At 47.3% G+C, this 19,968-nt stretch overlaps 1 protein-coding gene across 1 annotated transcript in view; it reads right to left on the bottom strand.

Annotated features, from left to right (window-relative positions):
• The window catches only part of LOC118938725 (gamma-aminobutyric acid receptor subunit alpha-4-like), a 17,527-nt gene extending 1,291 nt beyond the window's left edge, over window positions 1–16,236 (bottom strand). The window contains exons 1-2 of the mRNA XM_036943380.1: window positions 15,274–16,236; window positions 4,246–4,391 (exon numbers count right to left, since the gene is read on the bottom strand). Coding sequence (XP_036799275.1) covers window positions 4,246–4,391; window positions 15,274–15,516 — 389 coding nt within the window. The 5' untranslated portion in view covers window positions 15,517–16,236. The remainder of the gene's footprint in view (window positions 1–4,245; window positions 4,392–15,273) is intronic.
• Between the last annotated feature and the right edge of the window lie 3,732 nt (window positions 16,237–19,968).

The following is a 19,968-nucleotide window of genomic DNA, read 5'->3' as shown; positions in this document are numbered from 1 at the left end:
CATGGGAAACATGTGTTAACATTGCCAAAGCAAGTGAGGTAGATAATATACAAAAGTGAAATAAACAATAAAAATTAACAGTAAACATTACACAAACAGAAGTTTCAAAACAATAAAGACATTACAAATGTCATATATACAGTGTTGCAACGATGTACAAATGGTTAAGGGTACACAAGGGAAAATAAATAAGCATAAATATGGGTTGTATTTACAATGGTGTTTGTTCTTCACCTGTTGCCCTTTTCTCGTGGCAACAGGTCACAAATCTTGCTGCTGTGATGGCACACTGTGGAATTTCACCCAGTAGATATGGGAGTTTATCAAAATTGGATTTGTTTTCAAATTGTTTGTGGATCTGTGTAATCTGAGGGAAATATGTCTCTCTAACATGGTCATACATTGGGCAGGAGGTTAGGAAGTGTAGCTCAGTTTCCACCTCATTTTGTGGGCAGTGAGCATATAGCCTGTCTTCTCTTGAGAGCCATGTCTGCCTACGGCGGCCTTTCTCAATAGCAAGGCTATGCTCACTGAGTCTGTACATAGTCAAAGCTTTCCTTAATTTTCGGTCAGTCACAGTGGTCAGGTATTCTGCCACGGTGTACTCTCTGTTTAGGGCCAAATAGCATTCTAGTTTAATCTGTTTTTTTGTTAATTCTTTCCAATGTGTCAAGTAATTATCTTTTTGTTTTCTCATGATTTGGTTGGGTCTAATTGTGCTGCTGTTCTGGTGCTCTGTGGGGTGTGTTTGTGTTTGTGAACAGAGCCCTAGGACCAGCTTGCTTAGGGGACTCTTCTCTCTGTAGGTGATGGCTTTGTTATGGAAGGTTTGGGAATCGCTTCCTTTTTGGGGGGGGGGTTGTAGAATTTAACGGCTCTTTTCTGGATTTTGATAATTAGTGGGTATTGGCCTAATTCTGCTCTGCATGCATTATTTGGTGTTCTACGTTGTACACGGAGGATATTTTTGCAGAATTCTGCATGCAGAGTCTCAATTTGGTGTTCGTCCCATTTTGTGAAATTTTGGTTGGTGAGCGGACCCCAGACCTCACAACCATAAAGGGCAATGGGCTCTATGACTGATTCAAGTATTTTTAGCCATCCTAAACCATCCTAATTGGTATGTTGAATTTTATGTTCCTTTTGATGGCATAGAATGCCCTTCTTGCCTTGTCTCTCAGATCGTTCACAGCTTTGTGGAAGTTACCTGTGGCGCTGATGTTTAGGCCAAAGTATGTATAGTTTTTTGTGTGCTCTAAGGCAACAGTGTCTAGATGGAATTTGTATTTGTGGTCCTGGTGACTGGACCTTTTTTGGAACACCATTATTTTGGTCTTACTGAGATTTACTGTCAGGACCCAGGTCTGACAGAATCTGTGCAGAACATCTAGGTGCTGCTGTAGGCCCTCCTTGGTTGGGGACAGATCTAGGTGCTGCTGTAGGCCCTCCTTGGTTGGGGACAGATCTAGGTGCTGCTGTAGGCCCTCCTTGGTTGGTGACAGAAGCACCAGATCATCAGCAAACAGTAGACATTTGACTTGTTGTCATAGTTGTGCCTAGGGCGGCATATGTGGGAGGGAATGCTGTCACCTGCAGGCAGATGTTTGTCCCCCTGTGTGCTGAGGGTGTCAGGTTCTTGTCCGGTTCTGGCATTTAGGTCGCCACAGACTAGTACATGTCCCTGGGCCTGTAAATGATTGATTTCCCCCTCCGGGATGGAGAAGCTGTCTTCATTATAGTATGGGGATTCTAGTGGGGGGATATAGGTAGCACACAGGAGGACATTTTTCTCTGTTAAGATCATTTCCTTTTGAATTTCTAGCCAAATGTAAAATGTTCCTGTTTTGATTAATTTAATGGAGTGAGTTAGGTCTGCTTTATACCAAATTAGCATACCCCCTGAGTCCCTTCCCTGTTTCACACCTGGTAGTCTCTCTCTCTCTCTCTCTCTCTCCCCCCTCTCTCTCCCCCCCCCCCCCCTCTCCCCCCCCCCCCCTCTCTCTCTCTCTCTCTCTCTCCCCCTCCATCTCTCTCTCCCCCTCCATCTCTCTCTCCATCTCTCTCTCCCCCTCCATCTCTCTCTCTCTCTCTCTCCCCCTCCATCTCTCTCTCTCTCCCCCTCCATCTCTCTCTCTCTCTCTCTATAATCTACGTGTGTGTCTATGTATGTGTGTGTGTGTCTGTGTGTGTGTGTGTCTATGTATGTGTGTGTGTGCCATTGAGACACACACTGACTGAGGTTTTGCCCAGGTAAACCTTGATGCACATTATTTCTTTGCAAATTAATTGAGCTCATGTTCTATGCCTTGTACTCTACTATAAATCTAACTGAAAAGCCCACATATCCCCCTCTGTCTCTCCCTCTCCTTCCCCCTCTCCCTCTCTGTCTCTCCCTCCTTCCCCTCCTCTCTCTCTCCCTCTCCTTCCCCCTCTCCATCTCTCTCCCCCTCCTTCCCCTCCTCTCTCTCTCCCTCTCTGTCTCTCCCTCTCCTTCCCCCTCTCCCTCTCTGTCTCTCTCTGTCTCTCCCTCTCATTCCCCCTCTCCCTCTCTGTCTCTCCCTCCTTCCCCTCCTCTCTCTCTCCCTCTCCTTCCCCCTCTCCATCTCTCTCCCCCTCCTTCCCCTCCTCTCTCTCTCCCTCTCCTTCCCCCTCTCCCTCTCTGTCTCTCTCCCCCTCCTTCCCCCATCTCTCTCCGTCTCTCCCTCCTTCCCTCCTTCCCCCTCTGTCTCTCTCTCTCTCTCTCTCTCTCCCTCTCCTTCCCCCTCTCCCTCTCTGTCTCTCTCTCTCTCTCCCTCTCCTTCCCCCTCTCCATCTCTCTCCCCCGCCTTCCCCATCTCTCTCCCTCTCCTTCCCCCTCTCCATCTCTCTCCCCCTCCTTCCCCCATCTCTCTCCGTCTCTCCCTCCTTCCCTCCTTCCCCCATCTCTCTCTGTCTCTCTCTCTCTCTCCCTCTCCTTCCCCCTCTCTGTCTCTCTCCCCCTCCTTCCCCCCCTTTCCGTCTCTCTCTCCCTCCCCCTCTCTCTCTGTCTCTAGTGTTAGATGACGACAGAACCATCTAACATCCTCCAGCTAGCGACCCCCTTCCCCTTTTGTGTCTACAACTCATGGGGCTGTTCCAGCGTCAGACATTATTCATGTCTTGAGAGCAGTAACATTCAGTGGGTCTGTGTTGTGTTGTTGATACAGATTTAGAATGGTCAAATATGCAGCTGATACTATGTGTTCAAAATGGCCCCCTATGGGCCCTGGTCAAAAGTAGTGCACTATATAGTGTATAGTGTGCCATTTGTGACTCAGCCCTAGAGTACTGAGATCCTTGTCACCAGTGTTATTGTTTAATATCAGGACTTTGTCACAAGTGTTATTGTTTAATATCAGGACCTTGACACCAGTGTTATTGTTTAATATTAGGACCTAATATTTAGAAACTGCAACTTGATGGCTGAAACTTGAGAAACGCTTTGAAACTGATACCATTGTGTAAAATACATCAAAATATTACCACTAACATATTATATATAAAGAGTTCCCTGGAGTACACACAAAAAAACATGATTTAGGATAATAAATACAAACGGATATATGTTTTTGCAAAAGAACCTCTCAAATATGTTGTACAGTTTAATCGGGAATCATATTTAATTGGATCTAGTTATTAAACAATACTTGCATATTATGAAATGTATTCTAATGAAAAATGTGAACAGTGGGACAAATGACGTTCAAACTGATGCCGTTTTCGACGCCTCAGTCGGGCAGATACGAAGGCAGAGTTTCATATATCTTTTTTTATCACATGTTCGTTGTGCAGAACTGTCAACGTGATAATGTCCCTCTGTCATTGTCAGTTATAATCGGGGTAATTACCACACCTGAAGGTGTTACGCAATTGGGTAGCTTTGACGATCAAATGGGTGGGTTTTGAAAGGCATGAAATTACAATGCGTAATGACGCAACAGGCTGCTTTGACACAGTTGGAAGAATGTTGGCGAATGGAAAAATTCGGAGAGCGCGAATTTTCAGAGACCAGAAAGATTTACTGGCCAATGATGAGTGGCTCATGATCCTTATGATCCGGTTCCAATTACCAAGAGCTATTCTCTTGGATTGCTGTGCTGTAGTGGGTTATTTACTCATACCTGCCCTATTCCATGGTGTCCTAATAGAACAGAATAGTTTACTAACCCATACCTGGCCTGTTCCATGGTGTCCTAATAGAACAGAATAGAGTTTATTAACCCATACCTGGCCTGTTCCATGGTGTCCTTGCCCAGGTATATGATCCAGTAGAAGAGATTGAAGAGTGCGAAGGCCAGGGGGAACATGATGCGGGAGAACTGGTCTATGGGGCTGGTGCCAGCCGGCGCTGAGATGGGGGGCACAGCTGAACCCTGCAGCAGGAAGATGGGCACCGGCTCACTCTGGGCTATGGAGTTACGCCTCTTCTTCAGGCCCCCACTCTCTGATGGGGCAGGGGGGAAGGGGGTGATGGTGGAGGTAGGGAGGTTTAAGGGTGGACATAGAGGAGGGTTGGGGGGTTAGGGATGGAAGTAGAGGAGGGTTGGGGTAGAGGGTTGGGTTGGACAAAAAGGATGGTTGGGGTAGAGGGTTGGGGTGGACGAAGAGGAGGGTTGGGGGGTTAGGGGTGGACGTAGAGGAGGCTTGGGGGGTTAGGGGTGGACGTAGAGGAGGGTTGGGGTAGAGGGTTAGGGGTGGATGTAGAGGAGGGTTAGGGGGTTAGGGGTGGATGAAGAGGAGGGTTAGGGTGGACGTAGAGGAGGGTTGGGGGGTTAGGGTTGGACGAAGAGGATGGTTGGAGGGTTAGGGGTGGATGTAGAGGAGGGTTGGAGGGTTAGGGGTGGACGAAGAGGATGGTTGGAGGGATAGGGGTGGATGTAGAGGAGGGTTGGTGGGTTAGGGGTGGATGAAGAGGATGGTTGGAGGGTTAGGGGTGGATGTAGAGGAGGGTTGGAGGGTTAGGGGTGGACGAAGAGGAGTGTTGGAGGGTTAGGGGTGGACGTAGAGGAGGGTTGGGGGGTTGGATGTAGAGGAAGGTTGGGGGGTTGGGGGTGGATGTAGAGGAAGGTTGGGGGGTTGGGGGTGGATGTAGAGGAAGGTTGGGGGGTTAGGGGTGGATGTAGAGGAGTGTTCGGGGGTTAGGGGTGGACGAAGAGGAGGGTTGGGGGTTAGGGGTGGACGTAGAAGAGGGTTGCGGTGGATGTAGAGGAGGGTTAGGGGTGGATGCCCATAGGAAGAAGGAGATTACACAGAGAGGATCTCAGTACTCTAGGGCTGAGTCACAAATGGCACACTATACACTATATAGTGCACTACTTTTGACCAGGACCCATAGGGAACAGGGTGTAATTTGGGATGCAAGCCTTCAGCTCTGAGCGCCTAGTTGTGCTCTGTTTATTTTCACACTCATTAGAAACATCTAACCATGAGCCTGACACTACTGAGACGTGAGCAAGCTCTCGCAGAACGCCAGCCTTCCATACATAGTAGCTTACTGGATTAGCATATAGCATATAGCATAAAGAGTATAGCATATAAAATATAGCATGTAGCATATAGAATATACAGTGCCTTGCGAAAGTATTCGGCCCCCTTGAACTTTGCGACCTTTTGCCACATTTCAGGCTTCTGTCACGAGTCCGACCGAGGGTGTTTCCCTTTCCCGGGCAGGTGGCGCTCGGCGGTCGTCGTCACCGGCCTATTAGCTGCCACTGATTGTTTTTCCTTCCCCTCCTTGTATGTTGAGTGGTAGCACCTGTGAATGTTTAATTAGTTTGTCTTTATTAGACAGCCGGCCCGCCTGGTTGTTGTGCGGGATTATTTCTATGTAAACCTTTGGCTCTGTGGTATAGGCACGTGTTAGTGTCCGGTCGGGATTGTTTCCCATTGTACATTTTGATTCCCTGTGTTTTGGGAACGTAACGTTTTTGTGAGCACCCTGTGGTGCATTGGTGCGATTAAAAGACGCGCAGCATTGAACTCTCTGTCTCCTGCATTTGACTCCACACCCACGACACCCGGAGCATTACAGCTTCAAACATAAAGATATAAAACTGTATTTTTTTGTGAAGAATCAACAACAAGTGGGACACAATCATGAAGTGGAACGACATTTATTGGATATTTCAAACTTTTTTAACAAATCAAAAACTGAGTCCCACTTGTTGTTGATTCTTCACAAAAAAATACAGTTTTATATCTTTATGTTTGAAGCCTGAAATGTGGCAAAAGGTTGCAAAGTTCAAGGGGGCCGAATACTTTCGCAAGGCACTGTAGCATATAGCATGTAGAATATAACATATAGAATATAGCATATAGCATATATAATATAGCATATAGCTAGCTAGCTACGTCCACAAAGATATGAGAGCATGACATCTGTATTTGAACGGGGAAAGTCATAGTGATGGTGTTCTGTAGTTGAATGGAGAGATAGCCAGTCTTAGTGATGGTGTTCTGTAGTTGAATGGAGAGAGTCTTAGTGATGGTGTTCTGTAGTTGAACGGGGAGATAGCCAGTCTTAGTGATGGTGTTCTGTAGTTGAACGGGGAGAGTCTTAGTGATGGTGTTCTTCAGTTGAATGGGGAGATAGCCAGTCTTAGTGATGGTGTTCTGTAGTTGAACGGGGAGAGTCTTAGTGATGGTGTTCTGTAGTTGAACGGGGAGATAGCCAGTCTTAGTGATGGTGGTCTGTAGTTGAACAGGGAGATAGCCAGTCTTAGTGATGGTGTTCTGTAGTTGAACGGGGAGATAGCCAGTCTTAGTGATGGTGTTCTGTAGTTGAACGGGGAGATAGCCAGTCTTAGTGATGGTGTTCTGTAGTTGAACCGGGAGAGTCTTAGTGATGGTGTTCTGTAGTTGAATGGGGAGATAGCCAGTCTTAGTGATGGTGTTCTGTAGTTGAACGGGGAGATAGCCAGTCTTAGTGATGGTGTTCTGTAGTTGAACGGAGAGATAGCCAGTCTTAGTGATGGTGGTCTGTAGTTGAACGGGGAGATAGCCAGTCATAGTGATGGTGTTCTGTAGTTGAACGGGGAGAGTCTTAGTGATGGTGTTCTGTAGTTGAACGGGGATGGTGATGGTGTTCTGTAGTTGAACGGGGAGATAGCCAGTCTTAGTGATGGTGTGCTGTAGTTGAACGGAGAGATAGCCAGTCTTAGTGATGGTGTTCTGTAGTTGAATGGGGAGATAGCCAGTCTTAGTGATGGTGTTCTGTAGTTGAACGGGGAGATAGCCAGTCATAGTGATGGTGTTCTGTAGTTGAACGGGGAGAGTCTTAGTGATGGTGTTCTGTAGTTGAACGGGGATGGTGATGGTGTTCTGTAGTTGAACGGGGAGATAGCCAGTCTTAGTGATGGTGTTCTGTAGTTGAACGGAGAGATAGCCAGTCTTAGTGATGGTGGTCTGTAGTTGAACGGGGAGATAGCCAGTCTTAGTGATGGTGGTCTGTAGTTGAACGGGGAGATAGCCAGTCTTAGTGATGGTGTTCTGTAGTTGAACGGGGAGATAGCCAGTCATAGTGATGGTGTTCTGTAGTTGAACGGGGAGAGTCTTAGTGATGGTGTTCTGTAGTTGAACGGGGATGGTGATGGTGTTCTGTAGTTGAACGGGGAGATAGCCAGTCTTAGTGATGGTGTGCTGTAGTTGAACGGAGAGATAGCCAGTCTTAGTGATGGTGTTCTGTAGTTGAATGGGGAGATAGCCAGTCTTAGTGATGGTGTTCTGTAGTTGAACGGGGAGATAGCCAGTCTTAGTGATGGTGTTCTGTAGTTGAATGGAGAGAGTCTTAGTGATGGTGTTCTGTAGTTGAATGGGGAGATAGCCAGTCTTAGTGATGGTGTTCTGTAGTTGAACGGGGAGATAGCCAGTCTTAGTGATGGTGTTCTGTAGTTGAACGGGGAGATAGCCAGTCTTAGTGATGGTGTTCTGTAGTTGAACGGGGAGATAGCCAGTCTTAGTGATTGTGTTCTGTAGTTGAACGGGGAGATAGCCAGTCTTAGTGATGGTGGTCTGTAGTTGAACGGGGAGATAGCCAGTCTTAGTGATGGTGTTCTGTAGTTGAACGGGGAGATAGCCAGTCATAGTGATGGTGTTCTGTAGTTGAACGGGGAGATAGCCAGTCTTAGTGATGGTGTTCTGTAGTTGAACGGGGAGATAGCCAGTCTTAGTGATGGTGTTCTGTAGTTGAACGGGGAGAGTCTTAGTGATGGTGTTCTTCAGTTGAATGGGGAGATAGCCAGTCTTAGTGATGGTGTTCTGTAGTTGAACGGGGAGAGTCTTAGTGATGGTGTTCTGTAGTTGAACGGGGAGATAGCCAGTCTTAGTGATGGTGGTCTGTAGTTGAACAGGGAGATAGCCAGTCTTAGTGATGGTGTTCTGTAGCTGAACGGGGAGATAGCCAGTCTTAGTGATGGTGTTCTGTAGTTGAACGGGGAGATAGCCAGTCTTAGTGATGGTGTTCTGTAGTTGAACCGGGAGAGTCTTAGTGATGGTGTTCTGTAGTTGAATGGGGAGATAGCCAGTCTTAGTGATGGTGTTCTGTAGTTGAACGGGGAGATAGCCAGTCTTAGTGATGGTGTTCTGTAGTTGAACCGGGAGAGTCTTAGTGATGGTGTTCTGTAGTTGAATGGGGAGATAGCCAGTCTTAGTGATGGTGTTCTGTAGTTGAACGGGGAGATAGCCAGTCTTAGTGATGGTGTTCTGTAGTTGAACGGAGAGATAGCCAGTCTTAGTGATGGTGTTCTGTAGTTGAACGGGGAGATAGCCAGTCTTAGTGATGGTGTGCTGTAGTTGAACGGAGAGATAGCCAGTCTTAGTGATGGTGTTCTGTAGTTGAACGGGGAGATAGCCAGTCTTAATGATGGTGTTCTGTAGTTGAACGGAGATATAGCCAGTCTTAGTGATGGTGTTCTGTAGTTGAACGGGGAGATAGTCAGTCTTTGTGATTGTGTTCTGTAGTTGAACGGGGAGATAGCCAGTCTTAGTGATGGTGGTCTGTAGTTGAACGGGGAGATAGCCAGTCTTAGTGATGGTGTTCTGTAGTTGAACGGGGAGATAGCCAGTCATAGTTATGGTGTTCTGTAGTTGAACGGGGAGATAGCCAGTCTTAGTGATGGTGTTCTGTAGTTGAACGGGGAGATAGCCAGTCATAGTGATGGTGTTCTGTAGTTGAACGGGGAGAGTCTTAGTGATGGTGTTCTGTAGTTGAACGGGGATGGTGATGGTGTTCTGTAGTTGAACGGGGAGATAGCCAGTCTTAGTGATGGTGTGCTGTAGTTGAACGGAGAGATAGCCAGTCTTAGTGATGGTGTTCTGTAGTTGAATGGGGAGATAGCCAGTCTTAGTGATGGTGTTCTGTAGTTGAACGGGGAGATAGCCAGTCTTAGTGATGGTGTTCTGTAGTTGAATGGAGAGAGTCTTAGTGATGGTGTTCTGTAGTTGAATGGGGAGATAGCCAGTCTTAGTGATGGTGTTCTGTAGTTGAACGGGGAGATAGCCAGTCTTAGTGATGGTGTTCTGTAGTTGAACGGGGAGATAGCCAGTCTTAGTGATGGTGTTCTGTAGTTGAACGGGGAGATAGCCAGTCTTAGTGATTGTGTTCTGTAGTTGAACGGGGAGATAGCCAGTCTTAGTGATGGTGGTCTGTAGTTGAACGGGGAGATAGCCAGTCTTAGTGATGGTGTTCTGTAGTTGAACGGGGAGATAGCCAGTCATAGTGATGGTGTTCTGTAGTTGAACGGGGAGAGTCTTAGTGATGGTGTTCTGTAGTTGAACGGGGATGGTGATGGTGTTCTGTAGTTGAACGGGGAGATAGCCAGTCTTAATGATGGTGTTCTGTAGTTGAACGGAGATATAGCCAGTCTTAGTGATGGTGTTCTGTAGTTGAACGGGGAGATAGTCAGTCTTTGTGATTGTGTTCTGTAGTTGAACGGGGAGATAGCCAGTCTTAGTGATGGTGGTCTGTAGTTGAACGGGGAGATAGCCAGTCTTAGTGATGGTGTTCTGTAGTTGAACGGGGAGATAGCCAGTCATAGTTATGGTGTTCTGTAGTTGAACGGGGAGAGTCTTAGTGATGGTGTTCTGTAGTTGAACGGGGAGATAGCCAGTCTTAGTGATGGTGTTCTGTAGTTGAACGGGGAGATAGCCAGTCTTAGTGATGGTGTTCTGTAGTTGAACCGGGAGAGTCTTAGTGATGGTGTTCTGTAGTTGAATGGGGAGATAGCCAGTCTTAGTGATGGTGTTCTGTAGTTGAACGGGGAGATAGCCAGTCTTAGTGATGGTGTTCTGTAGTTTAACGGAGAGATAGCCAGTCTTAGTGATGGTGGTCTGTAGTTGAACGGGGAGATAGCCAGTCTTAGTGATGGTGGTCTGTAGTTGAACGGGGAGATAGCCAGTCTTAGTGATGGTGTTCTGTAGTTGAACGGGGAGATAGCCAGTCATAGTTATGGTGTTCTGTAGTTGAACGGGGAGAGTCTTAGTGATGGTGTTCTGTAGTTGAACGGGGATGGTGATGGTGTTCTGTAGTTGAACGTGGAGATAGCCAGTCTTAGTGATGGTGTGCTGTAGTTGAACGGAGAGATAGCCAGTCTTAGTGATGGTGTTCTGTAGTTGAATGGGGAGATAGCCAGTCTTAGTGATGGTGTTCTGTAGTTGAACGGGGAGATAGCCAGTCATAGTGATGGTGTTCTGTAGTTGAACGGGGAGAGTCTTAGTGATGGTGTTCTGTAGTTGAACGGGGATGGTGATGGTGTTCTGTAGTTGAACGGGGAGATAGCCAGTCTTAGTGATGGTGTTCTGTAGTTGAACGGAGAGATAGCCAGTCTTAGTGATGGTGGTCTGTAGTTGAACGGGGAGATAGCCAGTCTTAGTGATGGTGGTCTGTAGTTGAACGGGGAGATAGCCAGTCTTAGTGATGGTGTTCTGTAGTTGAACGGGGAGATAGCCAGTCATAGTGATGGTGTTCTGTAGTTGAACGGGGAGAGTCTTAGTGATGGTGTTCTGTAGTTGAACGGGGATGGTGATGGTGTTCTGTAGTTGAACGGGGAGATAGCCAGTCTTAGTGATGGTGTGCTGTAGTTGAACGGAGAGATAGCCAGTCTTAGTGATGGTGTTCTGTAGTTGAATGGGGAGATAGCCAGTCTTAGTGATGGTGTTCTGTAGTTGAACGGGGAGATAGCCAGTCTTAGTGATGGTGTTCTGTAGTTGAATGGAGAGAGTCTTAGTGATGGTGTTCTGTAGTTGAATGGGGAGATAGCCAGTCTTAGTGATGGTGTTCTGTAGTTGAACGGGGAGATAGCCAGTCTTAGTGATGGTGTTCTGTAGTTGAACGGGGAGATAGCCAGTCTTAGTGATGGTGTTCTGTAGTTGAACGGGGAGATAGCCAGTCTTAGTGATTGTGTTCTGTAGTTGAACGGGGAGATAGCCAGTCTTAGTGATGGTGGTCTGTAGTTGAACGGGGAGATAGCCAGTCTTAGTGATGGTGTTCTGTAGTTGAACGGGGAGATAGCCAGTCATAGTGATGGTGTTCTGTAGTTGAACGGGGAGAGTCTTAGTGATGGTGTTCTGTAGTTGAACGGGGATGGTGATGGTGTTCTGTAGTTGAACGGGGAGATAGCCAGTCTTAATGATGGTGTTCTGTAGTTGAACGGAGATATAGCCAGTCTTAGTGATGGTGTTCTGTAGTTGAACGGGGAGATAGTCAGTCTTTGTGATTGTGTTCTGTAGTTGAACGGGGAGATAGCCAGTCTTAGTGATGGTGTTCTGTAGTTGAACGGGGAGATAGCCAGTCTTAGTGATTGTGTTCTGTAGTTGAACGGAGAGATAGCCAGTCTTAGTGATGGTGTTCTGTAGTCGAACGGGGAGATAGCCAGTCTTAGTGATGGTGGTCTGTAGTTGAACGGGGAGATAGCCAGTCTTAGTGATGGCGTTCTGTAGTTGAACGGGGAGATAGCCAGTCATAGTGATGGTGTTCTGTAGTTGAACGGGGAGAGTCTTAGTGATGGTGTTCTGTAGTCGAACGGGTATGGTGATGGTGTTCTGTAGTTGAACGGGGAGATAGCCAGTCTTAGTGATGGTGTTCTGTAGTTGAACGGGGAGAGTCTTAGTGATGGTGTTCTGTAGTTGAATGGGGAGATAGCCAGTCTTAGTGATGGTGTTCTGTAGTTGAACGGGGAGAGTCTTAGTGATGGTGTTCTGTAGTTGAACGGGGAGATAGCCAGTCTTAGTGATGGTGGTCTGTAGTTGAACGGGGAGATAGCCAGTCTTAGTGATGGTGTTCTGTAGTTGAACGGGGAGATAGCCAGTCTTAGTGATGGTGTTCTGTAGTTGAATGGGGAGATAGCCAGTCTTAGTGATGGTGTTCTGTAGTTGAACGGGGATGGTGATGGTGTTCTGTAGTTGAACGGGGAGATAGCCAGTCTTAGTGATGGTGTTCTGTAGTTGAACCGGGAGAGTCTTAGTGATGGTGTTCTGTAGTTGAATGGGGAGATAGCCAGTCTTAGTGATGGTGTTCTGTAGTTGAACGGGGAGATAGCCAGTCTTAGTGATGGTGTTCTGTAGTTGAACGGAGAGATAGCCAGTCTTAGTGATGGTGGTCTGTAGTTGAACGGGGAGATATCCAGTCTTAGTGATGGTGTTCTGTAGTTGAACGGGGAGATAGCCAGTCATAGTGATGGTGGTCTGTAGTTGAACGGGGAGAGTCTTAGTGATGGTGTTCTGTAGTTGAATGGGGAGATAGCCAGTCTTAGTGATGGTGTTCTGTAGTTGAACGGGGAGATAGCCAGTCTTAGTGATGGTGTTCTGTAGTTGAACCGGGAGAGTCTTAGTGATGGTGTTCTGTAGTTGAATGGGGAGATAGCCAGTCTTAGTGATGGTGTTCTGTAGTTGAACGGAGAGATAGCCAGTCTTAGTGATGGTGGTCTGTAGTTGAACGGGGAGATATCCAGTCTTAGTGATGGTGTTCTGTAGTTGAACGGGGAGATAGCCAGTCATAGTGATGGTGGTCTGTAGTTGAACGGGGAGAGTCTTAGTGATGGTGTTCTGTAGTTGAATGGGGAGATAGCCAGTCTTAGTGATGGTGTTCTGTAGTTGAACGGGGAGATAGCCAGTCTTAGTGATGGTGTTCTGTAGTTGAACCGGGAGAGTCTTAGTGATGGTGTTCTGTAGTTGAATGGGGAGATAGCCAGTCTTAGTGATGGTGTTCTGTAGTTGAACGGGGAGATAGCCAGTCTTAGTGATGGTGTTCTGTAGTTGAACGGGGAGATAGCCAGTCATAGTGATGGTGTTCTGTAGTTGAACGGGGAGAGTCTTAGTGATGGTGTTCTGTAGTTGAACGGGGATGGTGATGGTGTTCTGTAGTTGAACGGGGAGATAGCCAGTCTTAGTGATGGTGTTCTGTAGTTGAACGGAGATATAGCCAGTCTTAGTGATGGTGTTCTGTAGTTGAACGGGGAGATAGCCAGTCTTTGTGATTGTGTTCTGTAGTTGAACGGGGAGATAGCCAGTCTTAGTGATGGTGTTCTGTAGTTGAACGGGGATGGTGATGGTGTTCTGTAGTTGAACGGGGAGATAGCCAGTCTTAGTGATGGTGTGCTGTAGTTGAACGGAGAGATAGCCAGTCTTAGTGATGGTGTTCTGTAGTTGAACGGGGAGATAGCCAGTCTTAGTGATGGTGTTCTGTAGTTGAACGGGGAGAGTCTTAGTGATGGTGTCTGTAGTTGAATGGGGATATAGCCAGTCTTAGTGATTGTGTTCTGTAGTTGAACGGAGATATAGCCAGTCTTAGTAATGGTGTTCTGTAGTTGAACGGGGAGATAGCCAGTCTTAGTGATGGTGTTCTGTAGTTGAACGGGGAGATAGCCAGTCTTAGTGATGGTGTTCTGTAGTTGAACAGGGAGATAGCCAGTCTTAGTGATTGTGTTCTGTAGTTGAACGGGGAGATAGCCAGTCTTAGTGATGGTGTTCTGTAGTTGAACGGGGAGATAGCCAGTCATAGTGATGGTGTTCTGTAGTTGAACGGGGAGAGTCTTAGTGATGGTGTTCTGTAGTTGAACGGGGATGGTGATGGTGTTCTGTAGTTGAACGGGGAGATAGCCAGTCTTAGTGATGGTGTTCTGTAGTTGAACCGGGAGAGTCTTAGTGATGGTGTTCTGTAGTTGAACGGGGAGATAGCCAGTCTTAGTGATGGTGTTCTGTAGTTGAACGGGGAGAGTCTTAGTGATGGTGTTCTTAGTTGAATGGGGAGATAGCCAGTCTTAGTGATGGTGTTCTGTAGTTGAACGGGGAGATAGCCAGTCTTAGTGATGGTGTTCTGTAGTTGAACGGGGAGATAGCCAGTCTTAGTGATGGTGGTCTGTAGTTGAACGGGGAGATAGCCAGTCTTAGTGATGGTGTTCTGTAGTTGAACGGGGAGATAGCCAGTCATAGTGATGGTGTTCTGTAGTTGAACGGGGAGAGTCTTAGTGATGGTGTTCTGTAGTTGAACAGGGATGGTGATGGTGTTCTGTAGTTGAACGGGGAGATAGCCAGTCTTAGTGATGGTGTTCTGTAGTTGAACGGAGAGATAGCCAGTCTTAGTGATGGTGTTCTGTAGTTGAACGGGGAGATAGCCAGTCTTAGTGATGGTGTTCTGTAGTTGAACGGGGAGAGTCTTAGTGATGGTGTTCTGTAGTTGAACGGGGATATAGCCAGTCTTAGTGAGGTTGGTCTGTAGTTGAACATGGAGATAGCCAGTCTTAGTGATTGTGTTCTGTAGTTGAACGGGGAGATAGCCAGTCTTAGTGATGGTGTTCTGTAGTTGAACGGAGATATAGCCAGTCTTAGTGATGTTGTTCTGTAGTTGAACGGGGAGATAGCCAGTCTTAGTGATGGTGTTCTGTAGTTGAACGGGGAGATAGCCAGTCTTAGTGATGGTGGTCTGTAGTTGAACAAGGAGAGTCTTAGTGATGGTGTCTGTAGTTGAATGGGGAGATAGCCAGTCTTAGTGATGGTGTTCGGTAGTTGAATGGGGAGAGTCTTAGTGATGGTGTTCTGTAGTTGAACGGAGAGAGTCTTAGTGATGGTGTTCTGTAGTTGAATGGGGAGATAGCCAGTCTTGGTGATGGTGTTCTGTAGTTGAATGGGGAGATAGCCAGTCTTGATGAATGCTGCTCGTTACAGTTACAGCTGCATAGTGTAAAACCCCTGGCTACCAACCCCAACCATGTGTGTGTATTTGTGAGTGTGTCCAGCCATCCACCCGCCCAGTAAATAACTTACAGATGAAGCACTCTCCTCATCCTCCTCATCCTCCTCTTCAGCCAGGGCCTCCATTTTTTTCTGCCTGGCGTTCCTCTTCTTCTTCAGTTTGTTGGCCTCCAGCGTGGCAAAGTAGTTGACAGCGGCAAACTCGATGAGCGCAGATGCCACGAAGGCAAAACACACAGCGATGAACCAGTCCATGGCTGTAGCGTAGGCCACCTTGGGCAGAGACTGGCGAGCGCTGATGCTGAGGGTTGTCATGGTGAGGACCGTGGTGATGCCTGTCGTTTGTTAGGATAGGGGTAATGGAGACCATAGAAACAGAATTAGAACACTATTATGAGAGAGAGAGAGAGATTACATCTGCAACCCTATATCTGTGGCTCGTTTGCCTGTTCCCTCTCAGAGCCTCTGTATACACACAGTCTCTCCCAGTCACATCATGCATTGGACACAGTCTCTCCCAGTCACATCATGCATTGGACACAGTCTCTCCCAGTCACATCATGCATTGGACACAGTCTCTCCCAGTCACATCATGCATTGGGTACAGTCTCTCCCAGTCACATCATGCATTGGGTACAGTCTCTCCCAGTCACATCATGCATTGGGTACAGTCTCTCCCAGTCACATCATGCATTGGGTACAGTCTCTCCCAGTCACATCATGCATTGGGTACAGTCTCTCCCAGTCACATCATGCATTGGACACAGTCTCTCCCAGTCACATCATCCATTGGACACAGTCTCTCCCAGTCACATCATGCATTGGACACGGTCTCTCCCAGTCACATCATGCATTGGGTACAGTCTCTCCCAGTCACATCATGCATTGGACACGGTCTCTCCCAGTCACATCATGCATTGGGTACAGTCTCTCCCAGTCACATCATGCATTGGACACAGTCTCTCCCAGTCACATCATCCATTGGACACAGTCTCTCCCAGTCACATCATGCATTGGGTACATTCTCTCCCAGTCACATCATGCATTGGGTACAGTCTCTCCCAGTCACATCATGCATTGGACACGGTCTCTCCCAGTCACATCATACATTGGACACAGTCTCTCCCAGTCACATCATCCATTGGATACAGTCTCTCCCAGTCACATAATGCATTGGATACAGTCTCTCCCAGTCACATAATGCATTGGACACAGTCTCTCCCAGTCACATCATGCATTGGACACAGTCTCTCCCAGTCACATAATGCATTGGATACAGTCTCTCCCAGTCACATAATGCATTGGACACAGTCTCTCCCAGTCACATCATGCATTGGACACAGTCTCTCCCAGTCACATCATCCATTGGATACAGTCTCTCCCAGTCACATCATGCATTGGACACGGTCTCTCCCAGTCACATCATGCATTGGGTACAGTCTCTCCCAGTCACATCATGCATTGGGTACAGTCTCTCCCAGTCACATCATGCATTGGATACAGTCTCTCCCAGTCACATCATGCATTGGACACAGTCTCTCCCAGTCACATCATCCATTGGATACAGTCTCTCCCAGTCACATCATGCATTGGGTACAGTCTCTCCCAGTCACATCATGCATTGGACACGGTCTCTCCCAGTCACATCATGCATTGGGTATATGAAGTGATATACAGTATAGGCTGAATTAAGTTTTGGAACACTATTGAGAGCGAGAGAGACACAGACACAGAGAGAGCGAGAAAGAGAGAGAGAGAGCGAGAGAGAGAGAGAGAGAGATACAGAGAGAGAGGGAGAGAGACACAGAGAGCGAAGGAGAGGGAGAGGAGAGAGAGACAGACACAGAGAGAGACAGAGATTGAGCGAGAGAGAGACACACAGAGAGAGTGAGTGAGAGACAGAGAGAGAGAGACACACAGAGAGAGTGATCGAGAGAGAGACAGAGAGCGAAGGAGAGGGAGAGGAGAGAGACACAGACACAGAGAGAGAGAGAGAGAGAGAGAGAGACAGAGAGAGTGATCGAGAGAGACTAAGACAGAGATCTCTCTGTCTCTCTAAATTAAATTTAAATGTAATATTGAACATTCTATTGCCAAAATATTCCATTGTCTCTGTCAGGTCCACATCATTTTTCATGGTCTCATCTACTGCTCAGGCAGTAGCAGCCAGCCAACCATCTAACATTATCTATGTTTGAAATGTCTCTCTGTCTCTCTCTGTCTCTCTGTCTTGCTCTCTCTGTCTCTCTCTGCCTCAATTCAAGAAAGAGGGTTGTTATCATACTAGACACAGGGACAGAGGGTTGTTATCATACTAGACACAGGGACAGAGGGTTGTTATCATACTAGACACAGGGACAGAGGGCTGTTATCATACTAGACACAGTGCCAGAGGGTTGTTATCATACTAGACACAGGGACAGAGGGTTGTTATCATACTAGCCACAGTGACAGAGGGCTGTTATCATACTAGACACAGTGACAGAGGGTTGTTATCATACTAGACACAGTGCCAGAGGGTTGTTATCATACTAGACACAGTGCCAGAGGGTTGTTATCATACTAGACACAGTGCCAGAGGGTTGTTATCATACTAGACACAGTGCCAGAGGGTTGTTATAATACTAGACACAGGGACAGAGGGCTGTTATCATACTAGACACAGTGCCAGAGGGCTGTTATCATACTAGACACAGGGACAGAGGGTTGTTATCATACTAGACACAGGGACAGAGGGCTGTTATCATACTAGACACAGGGACAGAGAGTTGTTATCATACTAGACACAGGGACAGAGGGCTGTTATCATACTAGACACAGGGACAGAGGGCTGTTATCATACTAGACACAGTGCCAGAGGGCTGTTATCATACTAGCCACAGTGACAGAGGGTTGTTATCATACTAGACACAGGGACAGAGGGCTGTTATCATACTAGACACAGTGCCAGAGGGTTGTTATCATACTAGACACAGGGACAGAGGGCTGTTATCATACTAGACACAGTGACAGAGGGTTGTTATCATACTAGACACAGGGACAGAGGGCTGTTATCATACTAGACACAGTGACAGAGGGTTGTTATCATACTAGACACAGGGACAGAGGGCTGTTATCATACTAGACACAGTGCCAGAGGGCTGTTATCATACTAGACACAGTGCCAGAGGGTTGTTATCATACTAGCCACAGTGCCAGAGGGCTGTTATCATACTAGACACAGGGACAGAGGGCTGTTATCATACTAGACACAGTGCCAGAGGGCTGTTATCATACTAGCCACAGGGACAGAGGGTTGTTATCATACTAGCCACAGGGACAGAGGGTTGTTATCATACTAGACACAGTGCCAGAGGGTTGTTATCATACTAGCCACAGTGACAGAGGGTTGTTATCATACTAGACACAGTGCCAGAGGGTTGTTATCATACTAGACACAGTGCCAGAGGGTTGTTATCATACTAGCCACAGTGACAGAGGGTTGTTATCATACTAGACACAGTGCCAGAGGGTTGTTATCATACTAGACACAGTGCCAGAGGGCTGTTATCATACTAGACACAGGGACAGAGGGTTGTTATCATACTAGACACAGTGCCAGAGGGTTGTTATCATACTAGCCACAGTGCCAGAGGGCTGTTATCATACTAGCCACAGTGCCAGAGGGCTGTTATCATACTAGACACAGGGACAGAGGGTTGTTATCATACTAGCCACAGTGCCAGAGGGCTGTTATCATACTAGCCACAGTGACAGAGGGCTGTTATCATACTAGCCACAGTGACAGAGGGCTGTTATCATACTAGACACAGGGACAGAGGGTTGTTATCATACTAGCCACAGTGCGTGCAGGGACAGACTCTTTGTTGATCCAGAAGGCTACTTGCGACAGCACCACCACCATAATCAGAGGGATGTACGTCTGAATCAGGTAGTAGCCTAGCTTCCTCTGTAGTAGAAAATGGACTACCATGACAGAGTAGTCACCTGAAAGATAAACAGAGTAGGTATCAGCAGAGAGACTGATACAGGAGAGAAGAAGATACGCAGAGAGAAGAGAGGAGAATTGTCCTTGGACTTGGAAAGGCTGTAGCGATATAACCAATTAGAGACATATAGAGAAGATAGTGTATCTGACGTGATTAACCCCCTGCCCTAAAACAGAGCAGATCAGAGAATAATATTTATTTTAACATTTGAGTCATTTAGCAGGCGTTCGTATCCAGAGCGACTTACAGTTAGCGCATTAATCTTAAGTTTAGTGGGACAACCACATATCACAGATATCGAAAGTACATTTTAACCTCAATAAAGTAGCAATCCGTAGAATCGGAGCTAGAAGGGGGGGGGGGGGGTCAAGTGCTGGTTCAGTTTGTATTTAATTGTTTCTTTTTTTGGGGCGGGGGGGGGGGGGGCTATTTAAGATACTGTTTGAAGAGGTCGGGTGTCAAATGTTTTCAGAAGATGGTCAGGGTCTCTGCTGTCCTAGCATAGCCTGGGCAGTTCCTCTTGCTGTTCTGTAGATAAGCACCAGGGTCTTGTCGTGGTAGGGGGGGGGGGGGCAGGTCCTCTTGCTGTTCTGTAGGTAAGCACCAGGGTCTTGTAGTGGTAGGGGGGGGGCAGTTCCTCTCGCTGTTCTGTAGGTAAGCACCAGGGTCTTGTAGTGGTAGGGGGGGGGGGGCAGTTCCTCTTGCTGTTCTGTAGGTAAGCACCAGGGTCTTGTAGTGGTAGGGGGGGGGGGGGGGGGGGGGGGGCAGTTCCTCTTGC

This window comes from Oncorhynchus mykiss, chromosome 14 (genome assembly GCF_013265735.2).
Source record: "Oncorhynchus mykiss isolate Arlee chromosome 14, USDA_OmykA_1.1, whole genome shotgun sequence".
Taxonomy (NCBI): Eukaryota; Metazoa; Chordata; class Actinopteri; order Salmoniformes; family Salmonidae; genus Oncorhynchus; species Oncorhynchus mykiss.
The sequence above is the reverse complement of the archived record's forward strand: the minus strand, read 5'-3'. Positions and strand labels throughout refer to the sequence as shown.